Source organism: Neltuma alba, unplaced genomic scaffold (assembly GCF_004799145.2).
Source record: "Neltuma alba isolate B1F8T4 unplaced genomic scaffold, ASM479914v2 tig00013571_pilon, whole genome shotgun sequence".
NCBI classification, from domain to species: Eukaryota; Viridiplantae; Streptophyta; class Magnoliopsida; order Fabales; family Fabaceae; genus Neltuma; species Neltuma alba.
The window spans coordinates 135,350-154,542 of NW_021637771.1; the positions used below are offsets into that span (position 1 = coordinate 135,350).

At 36.7% G+C, this 19,193-nt stretch overlaps 1 protein-coding gene across 1 annotated transcript; it reads right to left on the reverse strand.

Moving 5' to 3' along the window:
• Positions 1-3,583: 3,583 nt before the first annotated feature.
• Positions 3,584-6,299, reverse strand: LOC114738298 (uncharacterized). The gene is made up of 6 exons (XM_028926338.1): positions 6,207-6,299; positions 5,552-6,048; positions 4,475-5,430; positions 4,156-4,360; positions 3,873-4,057; positions 3,584-3,780 (listed from the first exon to the last, which is right to left on the reverse strand). The coding sequence occupies exons 1-6, from the start codon at positions 6,297-6,299 to the stop codon at positions 3,584-3,586; spliced, it is 2,133 nt and encodes a 710-aa protein (XP_028782171.1).
• Positions 6,300-19,193: the final 12,894 nt, after the last annotated feature.

A 19,193-nucleotide genomic window follows, 5' to 3' on the forward strand; every position in this document is an offset into this window, starting at 1 on the left:
TGATCTAATGAAGTTATGTATAGCCATCGTTGCACAAACAATTTGAACCTGTGTTGCAAAGTCATAGCTCAGCATGTTTCCTAAAATTGCAAACTTACTCTTCCAAACTCCAAAAGTTCTTTCGATAGTGCTCCGTAGACTTGAGTGCAAATAATTGAACGCCTCATTGTCATTTTCAAGTGCAGATGACCTTCGGAAATCAGGGAGATGGTAGCGTTCACGTCTGTAGGGACCAAGGTATCCCATGGGCGTCGGATAGCCAGCATCCACCAAATAATATTTGCCTACATGAAATATATGACTGGTGTCAATAAAATTTTTTTTGTAACAGTTAAGCATAAATAAATTGTGGGAATTTAAAATATACCTTGAGGCGGATGGGGAAAGTTCATGGAAGGAGTTGTAAGGGCGTGGTCAAATATACGAGCATCATGCGCACTACCTTCCCATCCGGCCAATACAAAAGTGAAGCACATGTCCCAATCGCAAACAGCCATTACATTTTGCGTCACTCTTCCTTTTCGGTTAATAAATTTTGTTTGCTCAGTTGCATCAACAATGCACAAAATATGTGTTCCATCAATTGCTCCAATAGCATGTTTGAAAAAGGGCCAGTATCGACCACCAGGCCGTATTTTAGTATGCAAATGCTGAAACGTTGGATCTTTTGGTTTGATGTTGGTCATAGCAAGTCTACAGCATGCCAGTAAGACATTATGAAAATGTCTACTAATTGTCTCCCCTGAATGCTGAAATCTTTCTTGCTGCATCCTACTACTAAGCGCATGGCCAACAGTATTTAAAAACATTGCAACCATTTCATGTATCCCAACATTTCTAGTTTCCCTTAGACCGTGTTGTTGCAATTCTGTGCAAAGACTAAAAACACTTCTCTTTCCATCCTAAACATGTTATAACAACGAGTGGAATGGCCTTGTAAAACATCCCTTACCCATGCCTTGCCTGTATAAATACTTGTATGCTGGGGCTCTTTACACAAATGAAGAGAAGCGTATCCACCAACCGCTACTGCAACTTGATTAACCCGTTTGTTCCGTCGTTTACGATACTTTTCCGCAATTTTAATTTCATCAGCCATTTTTTGTCTTGTCCTGTGCACATAGACATAAAATTCAGAAACCCTGATATGAAATTACTTAACATTAACAAGAAAATAAGTTGTTTAATTCCTACAGAAATTCAGTAGTCACATAATACAATAGTCTGGTTACATCATTCCTAAAAATAGATACAAATTATCATAGTCATCTTGTAAGCAACACAAATGAAGTCTGAATCCTTAGTTGCATGCTTCAAGAAGATCAGTAGTTTTTCCCTCTTGTTCTTCAGAGCCACATACATCTCCCTTGCAGCTGGCTTGTCCATAAGGAGTGTTGTGCACCGGCCAAATAGATCAGGATCATCAACAATTTCATCAACTTCATTAAGGTGCTCCATCACTCCCGCAATTGACGTCTCATAAGCACGTGCTTCTTCTTCTAACTTCCTAGCACGTGCTTCTGAAATCTCTTCATGTTCATGCTGAGAATCATTTTCATTTGCCTGAGCTATCCTGCTTAGTGCATCCACTATTTTCATAGTGGTAGTAGGTTTCTTCTTCATGGATTCACCCTTTTTTCTAACCCCTAATGAGCTACTAGGTCGACTGCCACCTGTGCTTCTACCCCCACGAATAGTTTCCTGTCTCATTCCAGTGTTGCCTTCACTTCCTCCACTATTGTCATTAAATGTGACTGAATTAAACTCCCCGCTTATGCCAGTTGGTGCCCCCAAAATTTCATCACTATCTCCAGATCCTTCTTCCATATCATCTTCAGGAACTCCTTCGCTTGGAAGTGTCATGGAAGAAGGTGCCCATGACTGTGGTCCAGTCGCAGCTACAGACCCAAAGAGTTGAGTCAATTCAGCCCGAAATTGAAGCCCTCTTTCTCTAAATTTCTCATAGCCTGGAACTTCCTGCGCATTCAACACCAAAAATATTATACATTATACAAAAAACGTTAACATTGGAGAAAATACAAGTTCAAATAAAGTTAAATGATTACCACTATTTTCTTCTCCCACCAATCATCAGGGGCACTAACAGTATTTCTTTCAGCATCCCACCCTAAACCTGTCTCACGGAGCAGCCTATCCCATAACTGCCACTCCTTTCGCAAGGTATCAAATTTGTTCTTTAATTGGATTTTCGTATAAACCCTCCCAGTCTTTGCAGTAAAGTTCTCCTCAATACTTGTCCAAGCAGGTTTTGTCATGCTAGTTCCTCTTTTTCCCCCTCTTTCAACTTCTTCAATACACAGGTCAATAAAGATCTTTATGGCTCTTATATCCCACGAAGCCTTGCTATTTTTTTTATTCATTATGCTATAAACCAATTACAACAATTCAGTCATGACAAGTTCAACCCAAAAAGCATACCATTCAGTCCAGGAGATATGATATAACAGGTATAGTATTTAACAAGTATAGCCACATGTTCTTTTTTCTAGCAAAATGAGGTCTCATTAATAATTGATATTGCAAAATTAATGATGACTTTTTTTCCCATCATTTCAGGGAGTTCTTTTCGGTTAACTGACCAAAATTGAAGTTCAACCACTAATTATACTGTTGGTTAACTGATCAAAATTTGAAATATAGAAATTGGTTAACTCATTCGTAGGATTTTGATTAGAGAAATAAAAATAATTTCATCAGCATAAACACCCATAATCCAATCGTATACACACAGCATGATCGACTGGTCTGTCTCCAAAACACAACATATGAATATGGGAAAAAAGACACACACACGGAAAAAATTTCCAGCTACCAAAATTGCAGAACGAACAGCCACACACACGACAGAACGGAACCAACATCCAAACCAAACTCTGTGTGGGGGGAAACAAAATGAAGCCACCAATGATCCAAAGTTATTGGTGAAACCACCGCTGTGGGGGGGGGAATCGACCGGAGGTAATATTACAGACCGAAATGATTCAAAGCATAACAATTACGGTGTGCACATATATATTACAGACCGAAATGGGGGGGAATATTGACTGGGGGAAAATCGACCGGACGTAATTTCAAAGCACCACAGATGTGTGCACATATATATTACAGACTGAAACCAGAGGCGAAAATCGACCGGGGGGAAAAATCGACCGACATTTGGAAAATCGACCAGAGAATGCATAACCGGAGTTCACGGAGGCAGCTTACCGGAGTTCTGGATATGAGAGACGGAACCGGGCAAGGCGACCTGAGACGGACTGATAGCGAAGAGATCAGAACCAATGTTTTAAAAGCCGGACCGGAAGTCGAGCCAGAAAGAGCAGCGGGTCATGGTTCAACCGGTTCAAACGGTTGGACCGTTCGGTCGAACCGGTAAGATAATAATTAAATTAAAAATAGTTATATAGTATATATATATAATATGATAAATATAATTAGCATAATTTATAGTAAAATTATGTTTACTACATATGTTTTAACAAAATAAAATTCCTTAAGTCCTTAGCAATCTAACACTACATGACTCCTAAGTACTCAATATAATGCACTAAGACAAATGACTTCATGACTTGTCAAATATTGGAGGATCTTGATTAAGCCAAGCATGAGTCTCCAAAAAGGCATCTGGGTCTGCAGCCTCTGCACTGTGACTATCAATGTCTTGTTGAGAAAATGATCCCAAATCAACACCTGCTCCAACTCCAGTGTCAAAGCATCTATACTCAACTTGAGCCTCATTGCCTCTCTCTTCATAATTATCTTTATAAAATAGTTTGCAACAATCATATTATTGAAATTAGTCGAATGTAAAATATAAATTAAAAAAATAGAAAGATTAAAAAACATCTAACCTTCTTCATTGATGAAAACATTTGGCATTGGTAGTGTTGTATCATCATAAATGATGTCTTCTTCGATCTCATCAGCACGAAATGTTGAAAGTGGAGGAGAATCAACTTCTTCAGTTATCCAGTATTCAATCTTATCAATACTTTCATAATCAATAGGATCAAAAGTTTTGTTCTTGTTAACAACTCTGAAAAACAAATGACAATAACATAGTATTAGCATTAATTTAATCAATTGTTTGGAAAATATAAATTCAAGTAGAGTCTAAAAGTTAGAAAAATATACCTATTCCTCAAACGAAAATTGTAATGAACAAAGACAAGATCATTCAGCCTTTTATGCTCCAACCTGTTCCTTTTCTTAGAGTGTATTCTTTCAAAGACACTCCAATTCCTTTCACAACCTGATGAAGATGCAGTTTGGCTTAATAATTGAATAGCCAACTTTTTCACATTTGGACAACTACCTCCAAAATATCGCCACCATTCATCTGTCATATCAAAAATAAAACATCATCAAATGATTAAGTCACAGGCTTAATACCTAAGAATCAAGAATCATGACTCATCAAACTATCATCAAACATTAAAATATAAAACTTTACCAGGTCGCATTGATTTTGCAGATTCAAGGGCCAAAGGATGACTAAAGCTACCACTTCTATTTTGGTACTGTGTGCCTTCTTGCAAGAACTTGGTCTTATTGGAAGCTACTTTTCTATTTATAACTGTAAGATATCCATTCATAACCTCTGGCTTTTGAGAAAAGTTAGCCTGGTCATAAAGAAAAGCAGGATTTAAGACATAAGCTGCTGTGTGAAGATCTTGACGAAGCTGTGTATCCCACCTTCTCTTAATAATTCTTGTATAAGGCTTGTATAAAGTTTTTTTGTTCATGAAAGTACTCTTGATAGCTTTCCTTGCCCTATACATACCCTCATAGATATATCCAAGTGAAGGCCTATCATCAGAATCAACTATTCTCAACAACCGAACAAGTGGTTTCACAACTTCAACAATAATCTTACAATCATTCCAGAACTTGTTATCTAATATAATCAATGTTACATCTTTGGCTCTCTGATCTCTACAGTATCTGGAATCTAAAAATGCCTTGCTAGTTACCAGGGCTTGTAAATCATGCTTGTGATCAAGAAGACTTTTTAATGCAATAAATGTGGTAGCAAACCGTGTAGGTCCTGGACGGATGATTTCTTTCCAACCTTCTCTTTTTCTCAGCCAGGCAAGCAAAAATGCATGATTGTAAATGAATTTTGAAACCTTTGAAGCTCTTGATGCCAAACTAGTAACAAGAGCCATTTTGCCAATGTCCGCTAAAATCAAATTTAAGCAATGGGCAGCACATGGAGACCAATATATAGAAGGATGCTTGTCAGTTAATAACCTCCCAGCAGCTTTATAATTAGCTGCATTATCGGTTACCAAATGAACCACATTATCCACACCAACAAATGTAACCATTTCCAAGAATAAGTTACAAAGAGTTTGAGCATCCTTCACAATATCTGAGGCATCAACAGACTTAATGAACACAATCCCTCTAGGACAGTAAACAAGAAAATTAATCAATTGCCTATTTCTTTGATCTTGCCAACCATCAGCCATCAGCCATTATTGTGCAACCAGTTTCTGCCCAAAAGCCTCTACACTCATCAACTAACAATTGAACCTCCTTTTTCATATCTTGTAGTAATTTGGTTCTAAAAGCATGATAAGATGGCCCTTTATAACCAGGTCCAATAGCTGCAATAGCATCTATCATAGGCTGGAAGTAAGGAGAATTAACAGCATTAATTGGAATACAACAATCATAGAGCCACCTAGCCATAGCTAAGTCTGCTCTATGCACAGCTTCCTTACCTGCAAACGCATTTCTAATTCCCAGTTGTGCACCTGGACTTGTCCTTGGGGCAAAGAATTTGTCTATTGGTGCAGATGGCTTTCTTTTCATAGCTTGAGATGGTCTTAAGGCAGAAGTTTGAATATTTTGCTGAGAAGAAGTTGGAGTAGGAGTTTGAATCTGTGTCGGAGGAACCTCTTGCAAATTTGGAGCATCCCCTTCAAATGGTGTGACACTAGGACCATAGGGATTGTCCTCCTCATATATATCTTGTTTCTTACCTTTCTTCTCTTCAATTTCTTTCAAATTTTCTCCCAACTGAAAGCGAACATCACCCAAACTTTTTTACAACTTATTATATCTCCTTTTATTCCCGCAAGATGCTGTTTCATTCTATGTATCCCTCCACCTCCAAATTCCTTTGCACAATACAAACATCTCAAGCGAGGTTTGCCACTTGAGTTTTTGCTAGCTACTTGAACACAATGTTCCCATGCAGGATCAGCCTTCGATCTCACAGATTGTGTAGATGGAGCACTACCAGATACTTCTTGTGGTTGGGATGACATCTTCTAATTTCTACAATACAAGAAATACACAATAGTATCAATTAATTATAAGTTTATAACTAGTAAACATATCTAGTAGAGAGCATGTTAATTAAGAAAAGGATTTTGAATTTAAGCACTCAATTATTTAAACAATTAATTATAGTTCATGGAAATATAATTATAATTTATGGATCATATAAGAGTGTAGGACTATAAGTAATACTTAGTTTTTTTTTTGGTCAAATTAGATCCCCCACAGCCCCACTTACCCACTAGCCTTCTTTAAATAAATATAACCCATCAGGCATCATCAAGGCATCAAGATCAAGCTTCTTTAAGTTAAAAAATAAATAATCAATCCTCATTAGATCCCCCATAGCCCCATATTCGAATGGTTTGGTCAAATTAGATACCCCACGGCCCCACTTACCCACTAGCCTTCTTTAAATAAATATAACCCATCAGGCATCATCAAGGCATCAAGATCAAGCTTCTTTAAGTTAAAAGAATAAATAATCAATCCTCATTAGATCCCCCACAGCCCCATATTCGATTGGATAACTAAAATATTAAGTCCCTGTCTCTTTGACTCTGTGCACATAGCTAGGTCCCACACTCCCACGGTTTATTTTTATAACTAAAATCCTCCTGGTTACATGCAAATGGAAACATATATACGTAAATCATTATCCTCCCACGGTATATGACAGTTACACTTCTGAATTGTTTTATCATATTCTTCAGTACATTCAACCTGTATTAAACACATATTTAGGAGACAGATCACGATGTAGCTGAAGTAAACACAAGTTGGTCAGCTCGCTGTGAAGAAAAATGGATCCTAACATGGATTCCTCGGTCACAGCTCAGAGCTCACTCAACACACATATATATAAGCTTATACATCGGTCAAAATCAAATAGTTACAGGCTTACAGCTTATTCAATATATATATATAAGCATCAAATGCTATCTTCTCCATCAGTACTACTGGTAGTCGGCTCTGGTTTTGGCAAAATAAACAGAGCATAGGTTCATTGAAATTTGAAACAGCCGATTACCGATACAATGAGCAGATGACTTACCTATTTAGAATCCAATGAGTAGAGAATGATTTACCTGTTTAGAATCCAAGAGATTTGAATTGTGATGACTTCAAATATATGATCACCTCTGCCTTCAAGCCTCCACTTCTCTGACTTCGGTGTTTCGGTCCAGCTCCTTCAAAGCGAGAACGTGTGGACGCTGAATCAGAAATAACCTGATCGTGAATGCTGGTGGACGACGGCGCGTATGAACAGAGCACGGTGGAGGACGACGGAGGAAGACGGAGCACGGTGGGGACCTAGGGCACTCAAACTCACAAGGTCGGTCCCGCCACTCTCGCGTTCGACGGAAAGGCCAGCCAAGGAAAAAGTCAGAATTCAGAAAGAGCCAAACAGGGGTCGTTTTGTTTTTTTTTTTTAATGTAATATATGGACTTTTGGCAGTTTTTGGGCCTTTTTTATTATTTTATTATGATGACATTCAGCCCGTCCGGTTTTTACAAATCCGGAACGGCTTCCGGCCCAACAACGGCTTCCAGCCCAACAGCGGATAAAAGGCGGTCCAACACGGATGAACCACTCAGGCGGCCCAAACACTCTGTCCGAGCCGTTGTGTGGACCGGTCGGACCGTCCGGTCCGGTCCGGTTCTTAAAACCTTGATCAGAACTGGATGGCTCCGATCGGCCGAACCCAATGCGCGGTGATGTCTTGGCAAGCCCAGAAACACGTCGCCGGCACTGATATTTCTGAGGGATGGGAAGATCTCACCGACGACACAAGACCGGATCAAGTGGCAGAATGGGTGGCTTTTTTCCTTCGATTCTTCTCCAGTGAGAAACAGAGCAGCTCGAGATCTTCAGGTGAGCTGAATGGAGAGGGCGACGGCGATGAATGGGAGAGAAGAGGCGGAAGAGATCTTGACCGTGAGTTGAATGACCGTGAGCGGAAGAGCACCCCTGCATGCTTGTTCCCTTCACCGTGAGCTGACCGTTGAAGCAAGGTTTTGTTGGGGAGAGCCAATAATTGAAGCCAATAATCAATCCCTCGCCTGCTTATCTGGAACCGAGGTTTTATTGGGCAAAACCAAGGTTTTGCCTGAAACCTTGGTTTAAAAAAAATGGGGGTGTTTGGCAAATTTTTTGCCAAACCTTAGATAAAATACTTTGAAATGGCTAAACAGTGGGAAAGTTAAAAATCTATCAACGTCTGAATAAAAAGCGAGCATCAAGAGTGGTGTCCACGACATCTGTGGGAGGGCCGCCGCAATTGATGGCGGCAGTAACGGAGCAAGAAAGGCATGCTCTTGAGCGCAGTCGGAAGAAGGTTAGGAAGGCTTGGGAAGCATTTCGAGAGGAGGAGTTTCCTTTGCTGATGGAAGGGACGAGGACGAAAGAGTCAACAGAGGCGAGAAAATCTTACAGAGATTCGATAAGATCAAGCACTGGGAGAGAGGGAAAGAATAGAGCAATCCCTTTTGGTATGGGTTTTGAAGCTTTAGTTGATGCAAAATTTGATTCTGTTTAGAACTTGGAGGAAGGTATACAAGTAGATCTTTCTTTGCCTGATCGACCTAACTTTATTTTGTCTACTAATAAAAACCAAAGGTTGTGTGATCCTTTTGCACAAACTGTAATAGTCAAATTATTGGTTCGAGCAACTTCCCTGACTGTACTGAAACATGAGCTGCCAGCAATGTGGGGTGAGAGAGGGCTGGTTAGGCCTTATTTGGCAGAGGGTAGAAATCCTCTATAAGCACGTTTCACGTAAACTGAGATAAAACTCCTCTCATATACTTACTTAGTATTCCGTAAATCGCTATTGAAAAACAGCTTATAAGTTACTTATAAACTGTTCCAAAACACAAATGATTACCTTGAGGCTTTGACTAGAGGCCCTTGGACTTGGTTGGATTCTTACCTGAGCATGATGTAATGGAGACCGGATTTTGATCTGAAAATAGAGGTAATTACTAAGGTAGCTATCTGGGTCAGATTGCCTTGGATCTCGATGAAGTATTTTGATAAGAAATTCCTCTGGAATATAGGCAGCTCAATTGGTAGGGTATTGAAGATTGATATGAACACTGCCCTTAGATCTAGAGGTAAATATGCCCATATTTGTGTAGAGATCAATCTCATGAAACCATTGGTACCGCAATATGCAACTGAGGGAGAGACAAAACAGATCGAGTATGAAAGCATGGGTTTGCTTTGTCTCAACTGTGAGCGTTTTGGACACCTCAAAGGTTTATGTAAGGAAGTGGGTGAGAATGATAATAGTGCAGCAGTGCAAGAAGAGCAAGATGTTGGCGGTGAGAATATGGAAAGGAATGTGAGTCCGGAGGACAGAGGATTGTGGAAAGTGGTATAGCGAACAAGAAGTGGACGGAAGATGCCTGGTAAGATCACTGATGTAGTGAGCCCCTCGAGGTTCTCAGTGTTAGAGGAGGATGTGAGTATGCAGGAGGTTAATACTAGAGTTCCCTAAAAGAAGTGACCAATGCTGTTTTTCAGGCTGACAAACTAGGAAATAATCGTAGTTTGGTAACTGTGAGGTGCAGAGCAATGAAGAGCTCTCCTAAGGTGTCTGCTTCGGGATCGGAGGGTTTCACTTTTAAGGCTAGTGCTAGTACTGAAGAAGAGGTAAATAATGAGGTGTCGGTTCCTAATCAGTTGGCAACTATGGTGGAAAGTGGTAAAGATATGTAAGTAGGAGATGTGAGCGAGCCATGGGAAAGTAACATCTCAATTAGTTTAGGGAATGAGAGGGGCCCAAAAGAGGTTGATGTGGATGGGGGCGAGTTATTAAGCTTGGAGGTCGATAAAGGGCCTAAGATGAGACAGGATTACGATGTGACAATGTGTCATGATGTGGTCTTAAGTGATTCCCAGAAGGGGAATGGGATTGATATTTCCATGACTGATTAATTGTTGATTATTTTCTCTACTTTCTCTAATGATGGGTAGTCTTATAGTTTGGAATTGAATTGAAGAGGTGCTTCTGGCAATAGATGCGTAGTGTCTGTTAAAGAAATCATAAGAGTGCAGAGGCCAAGCTTGTTCGTGTTGGTTGAAACAAGAGTTAGTGATAGGCGTGCTCAAGAGCTTGTCAATAAAGTGGGATTTCATTTCTCAGAAAGAATCGAGGCTGTAGGTTTTATGGGTGGGATATGGCTATGTTGGAAAGAGGATGATATGAAGATTGACGTGCTCTTGAGAGGTAAGGAGTTCTTGCATGTAAAAGTAGCTAATAGAGATATTAACGACTGGTTTTGTACCATTGTGTATGCTAATCCTCAAGGGGTTGGAAGGGAAGAGCTTTGGGAAAAATGGACAAGTATCGCTGAAGGACTAAGGGAGCCGTGGCTACTAGCCAGTGATTTTAATGATATTGCTTTCCCTAGTGAACAAAGTAGGGGAGCAAATCCAAGTAGGGCGAGGATTACTGCTTTCAGGGACTGGATTCAAGGTAATGGTCTGTTTGATTTGGATGTTATAGGCCCTCTGTTTACTTGGAGTGGACCAAGATGGGAGGGAAGGAAAAGAGTGTATAAGAGGTTAGACAAAGGCATTTGTAACACTGAGTGGCAAGTTGCTTTCCCAAATGCTTCGGTCAGAGTCTTGCCAAGGGTTCATTCAGACCACCATCCTTTACTCTTTAGTATGACAAGTAGGTAGGCTGGAAGGTTTGAGAAGCCCTTTCGTTTTGAAGCCATGTGGCTTACTCATCCTTCTTTTAAAGGATTTCTATCCAGTGTTTGGAGAGTTGAGGAAGATACTTATAAGGCTTTGAATCTGCTACATGAACCTCTGGGTAAATGGAATTGGGAGTTGTTCGGGGATATAAAAGGAAGGATACAGAAGAATTTGGGTATTGGGAGGAATCCCTATTTAGAGGAGCTAAGTCAGCAATTGCAACATGAGATGCTTGATGTTCTTCTACAAGAAAAGATGTTATGGTTTTAAAAATCTAGGGGTTTGTGGCTAAAAAATGGGGATTGCAACACAAAATATTATCATCTCAAAACTGCAACTCGAAGGAGAAGAAATAAAATTTTGATGCTTAAGGATGCTAATGGGATCTGGATTGATGAGGAAAAAGGGCACTTGCGTCTAGTGCAGAATCATTTTTTGGCCCTATTTACTGAAGAGATTAGTTGTAGACAGTGGCATCACACATCGCAAAGGTGGGGAAGTATGAATAAGCGTGTGCTAGAGGAAATTAATAGAAAGGTGGGAGTGGAGGAGATAGGACGAGCTATGTTTAATATTGGGGGTTTTAAAGTCTGGGGGGAAGATGGATTCCTTGCTATTGTCTACCACAATGATTGGGAAATAGTAGGGGAGAGTGTTAGCAAGTTCATATTGGATTTATGGAATGAGCCCCACAGAATTAGAGAGGTTAATAAGACCCTTCTGGTACTTATACCGAAGGTTGATAAACTAGAGTTTGTCTCTCAACTGCGTCCTATTTCCCTCTGTGATGCGTTGTATAAGGTGTTGTCAAAGCTGGTGGTGAATCGTCTCCATCCAATCATGTGTTAAGTTGTCTTGCCTTGCCAGACTAGTTTGCCAATAAATGGAAATCTTTCAGAATTGGTAGGAAGAGAGTACCTATATCTTATCTTCTTTTTGCAGATGATCTCCTCTTTTATTGTGAAGCTGATAAGGAACAGTTAAGAGTGTAACGGATTGTCTAAAACTGTTTGGGGATATATCAGGACAAAGAATTAATCCCGCGAAAAAAACAGTGTACTTTTCAAAGAATGTTGAGAGTAGTAAGCAAGAAGAGCTCCTAGCGCTGTGTGGTTTCAATAAGGTTGACGATATTGGGCGCTATTTGGGAGCATATATTGTAAAAGGCAGGACTACAAAACATCGTTTTAATTTCCTGGTTGAGAAAATTCAGAAAAAAAACTTTGTGGATGGAAAAGAAACAATCTTTCGTTTGCGGGAAGACTAACGCTTGTGCAATCTGTCACACAGCAAATCCCAGTGTATCACATGCTGCATGAGAGCGTCCCAAAAAATGTATGCCGGCAAATTGAAAAGTTACAAAGAGAGTTTATCTGGGGTGGAGAGGAAGGAAAGAGGAAGATTCAACCAATTGGGTGGAAAAGAATCTGTAAGCAGAAAAATGAAGGTGGGTATGGTTTGAAAGACCTGAAAAATGTGAATGACGCGTTGATTGGTAAAATTTGTTGGGATATTTTTGCTGAGTCTGAGAAATTGGTTTCTATTGTGTTAGAAGCCAAGTATGGCCGTAATATTGATTTTACTGGGGGTTGTGTTGTGAAGGAGGGGGATTCCGGCCTTTGGAAGAAAATTGGCGAATTGTGGCAGCCTATTAAAGATAATGTTGGTTGGAGTTTAAATAATGGAAAGACGATCAGATTTTGGGAGGATGATTGGCTTGGCAATGAAGGGGTTCTGAAAGCTAAGAGCTTACGAAATCTAACTGATGAAATGAAATAGAGGAATGTGTCTGATTTTGTTGATACGAGTGGGAATTGGAATTTTGACAGTCTAAAAGATTGGCTACTTGAAGACATTTTGGAGAGTATTCGTGCAGTGTTACCTCCAAAGGAAAACTAGCCAAGGGATGGAGTAAGATGGTTGCCTTCAAATGGTGGGAATTTTTCTGTGGCAGGCTTGTATAATGTATTGAATGGTTCTGGTGAGGTGCAAGAGGAGAAGATTTGGAAGTGGAAGGGACCGAGAAGAATTCAAATATTCTTGTGGATGGCAGCTAATGGGGGCTTGCTTACCTCGGCTAAGAAGAGCAGGATTTTGAAGACTTCGCCTATTTGCATTGTATGTAATAACTCTGTAGAAGACACTCTCCATGTGCTGAGGGAGTGTGATGTGGCCAAGACGGTGTGGATGGGGCTACTAGGTATTGGTAATTTCTTTGATTCAAATCTTTGTGATTGGTTTCAGGAAAATCTTGCGAAGAGTAGTGGTGGATGGTCTGATTGGAATATGATCTTTGCTGTGCGTGTTTGGTTCTTATGGTATTGGCGCAACTGTTCCTTGTTTGAGACTGATTTCATTAGACCTGTGGATCCTGTTCTTACCATTTTGAGATATGTTGGTGACATCAAAGAAGCATTCGTGATGAAGGAAAAGACAAGGAGGGACATCAGGGTGGAAGCCAAATGGGAAAAACCAAGAGAGGGCTGGCTTAAATTAAATTTTAATGGTGCAGTAGAAAGAGGAGAAAGAAGAGCTGCATGTGGGGGAGTTATCCGTGACCATAATGGGCAATGGATACGTGGTTTCGGGAGAAGACTAGGACGCTGTGAAGAGGAGGCAGAACTTTGGGGCTTATTGACTGGAATTTTAATGCTTGAACGGGTTCACTGTAGAAGAATAGTGATCGAATCAGACTCCAAGATCATTATTGAGAAGCTGGAAAAGTGTTTGCTTAGAGGGGAAGGAGAGAACAGATTTTTGGCTCGAGTATGCTCCATACTTGAGAATGGATGGGAAGTTGAATTGAGGCAGGTTTGGAGAGAGGGAAACTGTGTGGCCGACTGCCTTGCTCCAAGTATGCTCAATACTTGCTGGGCCGAGTGTGTCCAGAAGTGTTATCTTCTAGCTTGTTTTCATTTGGGCTTTAGCCCCGTTACTGATTAGAAAAAAATTGAAATGGCTAAACGAATGGTCCTGGCAACAGGCCAAGAGTGATTGACTGAACGTTGATTAAACTTTTCTGAAAATTTGTGGTGAAAGGTTTTGAATGTTAGTGTTCATATGTAATTTAATAATTACTGATATGGTCAAAAAAATATGGAATTTTGTGAGGCCGGTCAATTTTCAATTTGATAATTATATTTTCTGCTAAAATCAAAAACAGTTTCAGTTAAGAACTTGAATAAAGTGAAATATGAGAGAACTTGTAACATACTCTTTAGAAAAAGTAATTAAATTTCAAATTTACAATCATAATTCTTAATATAAAACCCAATTACGCAATTACATGTTACATGATTTTTCAAAAATATTTATGTATACTATTAAATTAAATATTAATTTATAAAAGTAACAAATTAGTTTAAAAACAGACGATAAATATAAATATCTTAAGGTAATTTATTAACTTTCTTGATCTCTTCAAATAAATTAATTATAGCTTATATTAAGGATCAGAAGTAATATTTCAATACAAGGAGTATGGAAGAAATATAAGAGATTGTCATACTATCAAAAAAAAAAAAGAAATTGTCATTATTTGAATGGCGTGCTAAAAGGTTTGGAAGTGAGAAACTTCAAAATGGCCCTTCATTGTCCAGTTGCCATTAATTCATTTTCATCCCAAAATTTTGATTTTGAGTATATACACACACAAAAATAGTATACCATATGTTTAATATTATAAATTAAAAGGGAAAATGAAAAAATTATTTTGTTTGATAAAATTTAGGAGAAATGACAAATAAAGACTCCCAATATGTGAAATTGTAATTTGGGATCCTAAATTTGAAAAATAGCGAATAAAGACCCGGTCTTATATTATAAATATAAAATCTTGATGAAATGTTTGAAATGCCTCTCAACCAAATGACAAGTTGACTATAAGAAATGATAAGTTCAGTTTAGAGAATAATAACTTCAGTAGACCAAATCACAACTTGACTAAGGGTGTGCCAAATGACAAATTGACTATGGGAAATGACAAGTTCACTTTAGCAAATAACATCAGTAAACCAAATCACAACTTGGTTAAGGGACATTTCAGACATTTCACCAAAATTTCATATTTGCAATGTAGGACCAGGTATTTATTTGCCATTTTCTAAATTTAGGGTCCTAAATCATAATTTCACAAATTGTGGGTCTTTATTTACAATTTTCCCTAAAATTTAATGCTTATGCGCCTATTTAGAAAAAATCATTTAAAACAATGAAAAATAGGGAATGATGATTATATCAATATATATAATAAATAGGAAAAATCATAAAAAAAACTATGGAACTTGAAAAATTGCAGACAATGACTCATTCATAAAGACTGTTGACAAAACCTATACTATTATTGTCAAAACCCATGATAGTATTGTTATGGGTCTTTATTTATAATTTTTCAAATTTTACGGTCTTTTTTTGTGATTTTTTCTAATAAACATGCGCCCTCAAAAGTTTTCAGTTACGGATTATCTTTCCATAGATAAGCGTACCACATGGGGAAGAAGACTTGCCTTTGTTTTTTTTTGTTTTTTTGGTAAAGAAGACTTGCTTGTCGCGATGCGATTGAAATGAAAAAAAAAAAAAAAACCCACAGCCAAATAAATTGTTAACAAATAAAAAATATTAAATTATCTTATTCACTCATTTCAGTTGTTTCCTCAATCCTCACTAACTCTTTATCATCAATTGTACTTGGCCCCTCAAACCGTCAAACAAGTTATAAATTTCTTGTTATTGGCTAGCTATCCATATAGTGATAGAGAAAGTAAGACTTTTCTCCTCCCTCTGAATATACCTTACAATACACGTTACAAAATAATACCCATACAAGTATGAGAAAATTAGGAAAAAAAATCCTCCATTTAAAATTTTATTTGTGTGAAAAACATAATAAATTTTTATACACAAAAAGTACCGATATTTTATTTTGCAAATTCTGCACATACGAAGTATCGCGCTTTCACTTAAGTTTTTTTTTCACTAATAAAATCTTCAATTGGAGACTTTGACCCAATTTTACAAAGAAAGTATAGATGTCTTTGATATTAGAAATGAAGGGGGGAAATTTAAAAAAAAAATTTTACTTGATAAGATTTAATGTTTATGCCCCTATTTATAAAAAAAATATTTGAAACAATGAGAAATGGGGAATAATGATTATATCACTATAATAAACCCCCTACAAAGTTCTCATTTACAGATTAGTTTTCCATTAGCGTACCAAACGGGACAGAAGACTTGCCTTTGCCAACTGCTTGTGATTGAAATGAAAATGAAACAAAGAAAATAAATTTAGAGCCAAATAAATTCTTAGAAAATGAAATATTAAATTATCTTCTTGACCCATTTGAGTTGAATCCTTATGACACAAATTCTTCTCTTCAATACGTTGGGTTGAGCTGATGTCACAAAGGTTTGGAAGCGGAACATCTCCACTAACTTCTCTCCTCACTTGAACAGGTGAGATTTATTCAGTAAAAATGTTATTATAATATTAAATATTAAATAATAAAATAGATAGATAAATTTATAGTATTAAAATTTGATGTGAATAGTTTGCAATTGTAAATTTTTAGTATATTTAATATTATAACAATATTCTTATATAGTTTTGGATTTCAACCATTGAAAGTTAATGTAATAGTAGAGATATCACATAAAAAGAAAACGGAGAGAAAAGTTAGTGACGACATTCTCATCCTAATTTGGAGACCTTTACTAATGCTTTATGATCAATGTATGGCTGAAAATCCTCATATCAATGTTAACTCTAAGATCTTATTTGATACGAAGCATTGAAAATGAGAGGTAAGGATTGTGATTAGAATTGAGAAAACATATTAAAAGAGTGTTTAGCGTGAGAAATTTCTTGTTACATGTAATTAAACAAGCTTGTGTGTGTGGGATCGGAGAATACCATGATGGGATGTGGTATTTTCTAATCTCACTGTAATAAGTTTGTTTAATCCCATATAACAAGTAATTACTTATGGTAAATATTTTGTTAATAATTTTTATCAATTGCAATCTTAGTTCCTATTTCTCATTTTTAATACTTCGTACCAAACGAGATCTAAAATTCTAAAGAATTTTCAATAACTATACTGTTATATTTTAGTTATTTACATATAGCAATGTATTGTATTGTGTTTAAAGAAATAAAGGGAGGCGAAAACATAAATTTAAAGAAATTATCGAGAAACAAGTTTTTTCAAATAACACGTATATCCACCAAAGTTCGCGGGTCAATGTCATTATATACGTATCAAGTGGAGAACTTCTAAGACTCCATCGGAAACTGTTGAAGCCGACAAAATTTGAAGACTTGACAAATCCAAAACTAAAATTTAACAATCAAACTGATTTTAAAATCACCGGGTTGGAATTGCCTGAAAAATTCATAAACTGATATTTGCGTTTGTAAGTATAAACACATTACATTACATGAATCATGTACTTAATTTCCTATTAAACCTTAAATTCGAAATATTTTTATTAAGAGGTCAAAATTTTGGGCTAAAAAAACTCAATTTATTTTGAAGTTCATTCCCACATATATACTCTCAGATCTCATTTATAAATCATATTTAACATGTTTCATTGAGATCAAGAAAAACTTTAAACATTACCACCGTCAATCTTTAATATAAAAGCTAATTACAGATTTAATATGATCATAAATATAAGACCACAATCGTTTTTTATCCACTCCAGAGTAGCTCTTATGGTAATTGCACATATTAAAGGTTCCATGATAAAGCGATTCTAATGCACATGATTAACTAGGATATTTAGATAAGATAATATATAATTACAAATAATTAACTTAACTAATTTTTTTTAATATTCACAAATTAGTTATCTAGCTCTTATATTAAAAACTAGGAGTAGTATTAACTTTATCTTAAATTTTAATAAATTTTCAATTTTGTTCTTATTTTATATACATTATATCATATGAGAATAAAATCTACACAATAATAAATGACAAATAAAATAAAATTGTTTGCCAAAAAAAAAATTGTACATTCATATGAAAAATCTAATAATACATCTTATAAATAAGACCAAACAAGAATTTTCTCGATACCGCATAAATGAACATTAGTGATCATATATAATCTAATTTAATTACTAACATGGTCAAGAAATATGGAATTTTGTGAGGCAGATCAATTTGATAATTTTACTTTATGCCAAATAAACAAAAATTTTAATTAAGAACTTAAAGTGAAATATGAGAGATCTTTTATAACATACTATTTAGAAAAAGTAACTAAATTTGAACATTATTTGAATATTAGGAGTGTGGCAGAGATATAAAGAGATTACCATACTATCAAGAAATTTTTTTGGGTATTATTTGAATGGCGAGTTAAAAGGTTTAGAAGTGACAATATTCAAAAGTGATCCCTCATTGTCCAGCTGCCGTTAGTTCCTTTTTTTTCCCGAAATTTTGGTTTTGAGTGGTTCTAATTACTCAAACCGTTAAACATGTTATAATACACAATACAAAATAATAGATAATAATAATACACACAGGGAGAAATAGTATAACTTATGTTTGATGTTAAAGATGAAAAGGGAAAATTAAAAACAATAATTTTATTTGATAAAATTTAATGTTTATGCCCTTATTTAGAAAAAGGCATTTCAAACAATGAAAAATAGGCAATAATGATTATATTGTTATGAAAAATGAGAAAAGTACAAAGATTGAGATGAGGGAGATGGAGAAAATAAGAGAAAATTGGAGGAGAAATCAACGGGGAGTTCTCATTCACTTCATTGTCTCAAATGTGCGTACATCATCTCCTATTTATAGGATCCCAATATTGAAGACTAACATAAAGAGTTACTAGTACATAAAGAAAGGAATTAAGTAACATATAATTCTACAATTGGAGGTTATAGGAAATCAATACTTGAAACCCTTCAATTTGGGAGTTATAAGGTATAATGCCATTAACCATGAGAAGGAATCCCAAGGGGCTAAGGAGTTATGAACATCCACACAACATAATATTTACAACACTCCCCCTTGGATGTTCATAAACAAATATTGTGCCTCATTAAAACCTCACTAGGAAAAACCCAGTGGGACAAAATTCTAATAAAGGAAAAAGAGTACACAATATACATTGAAGCTGCTTCGTTAAAAACCTTAACAGAAAAA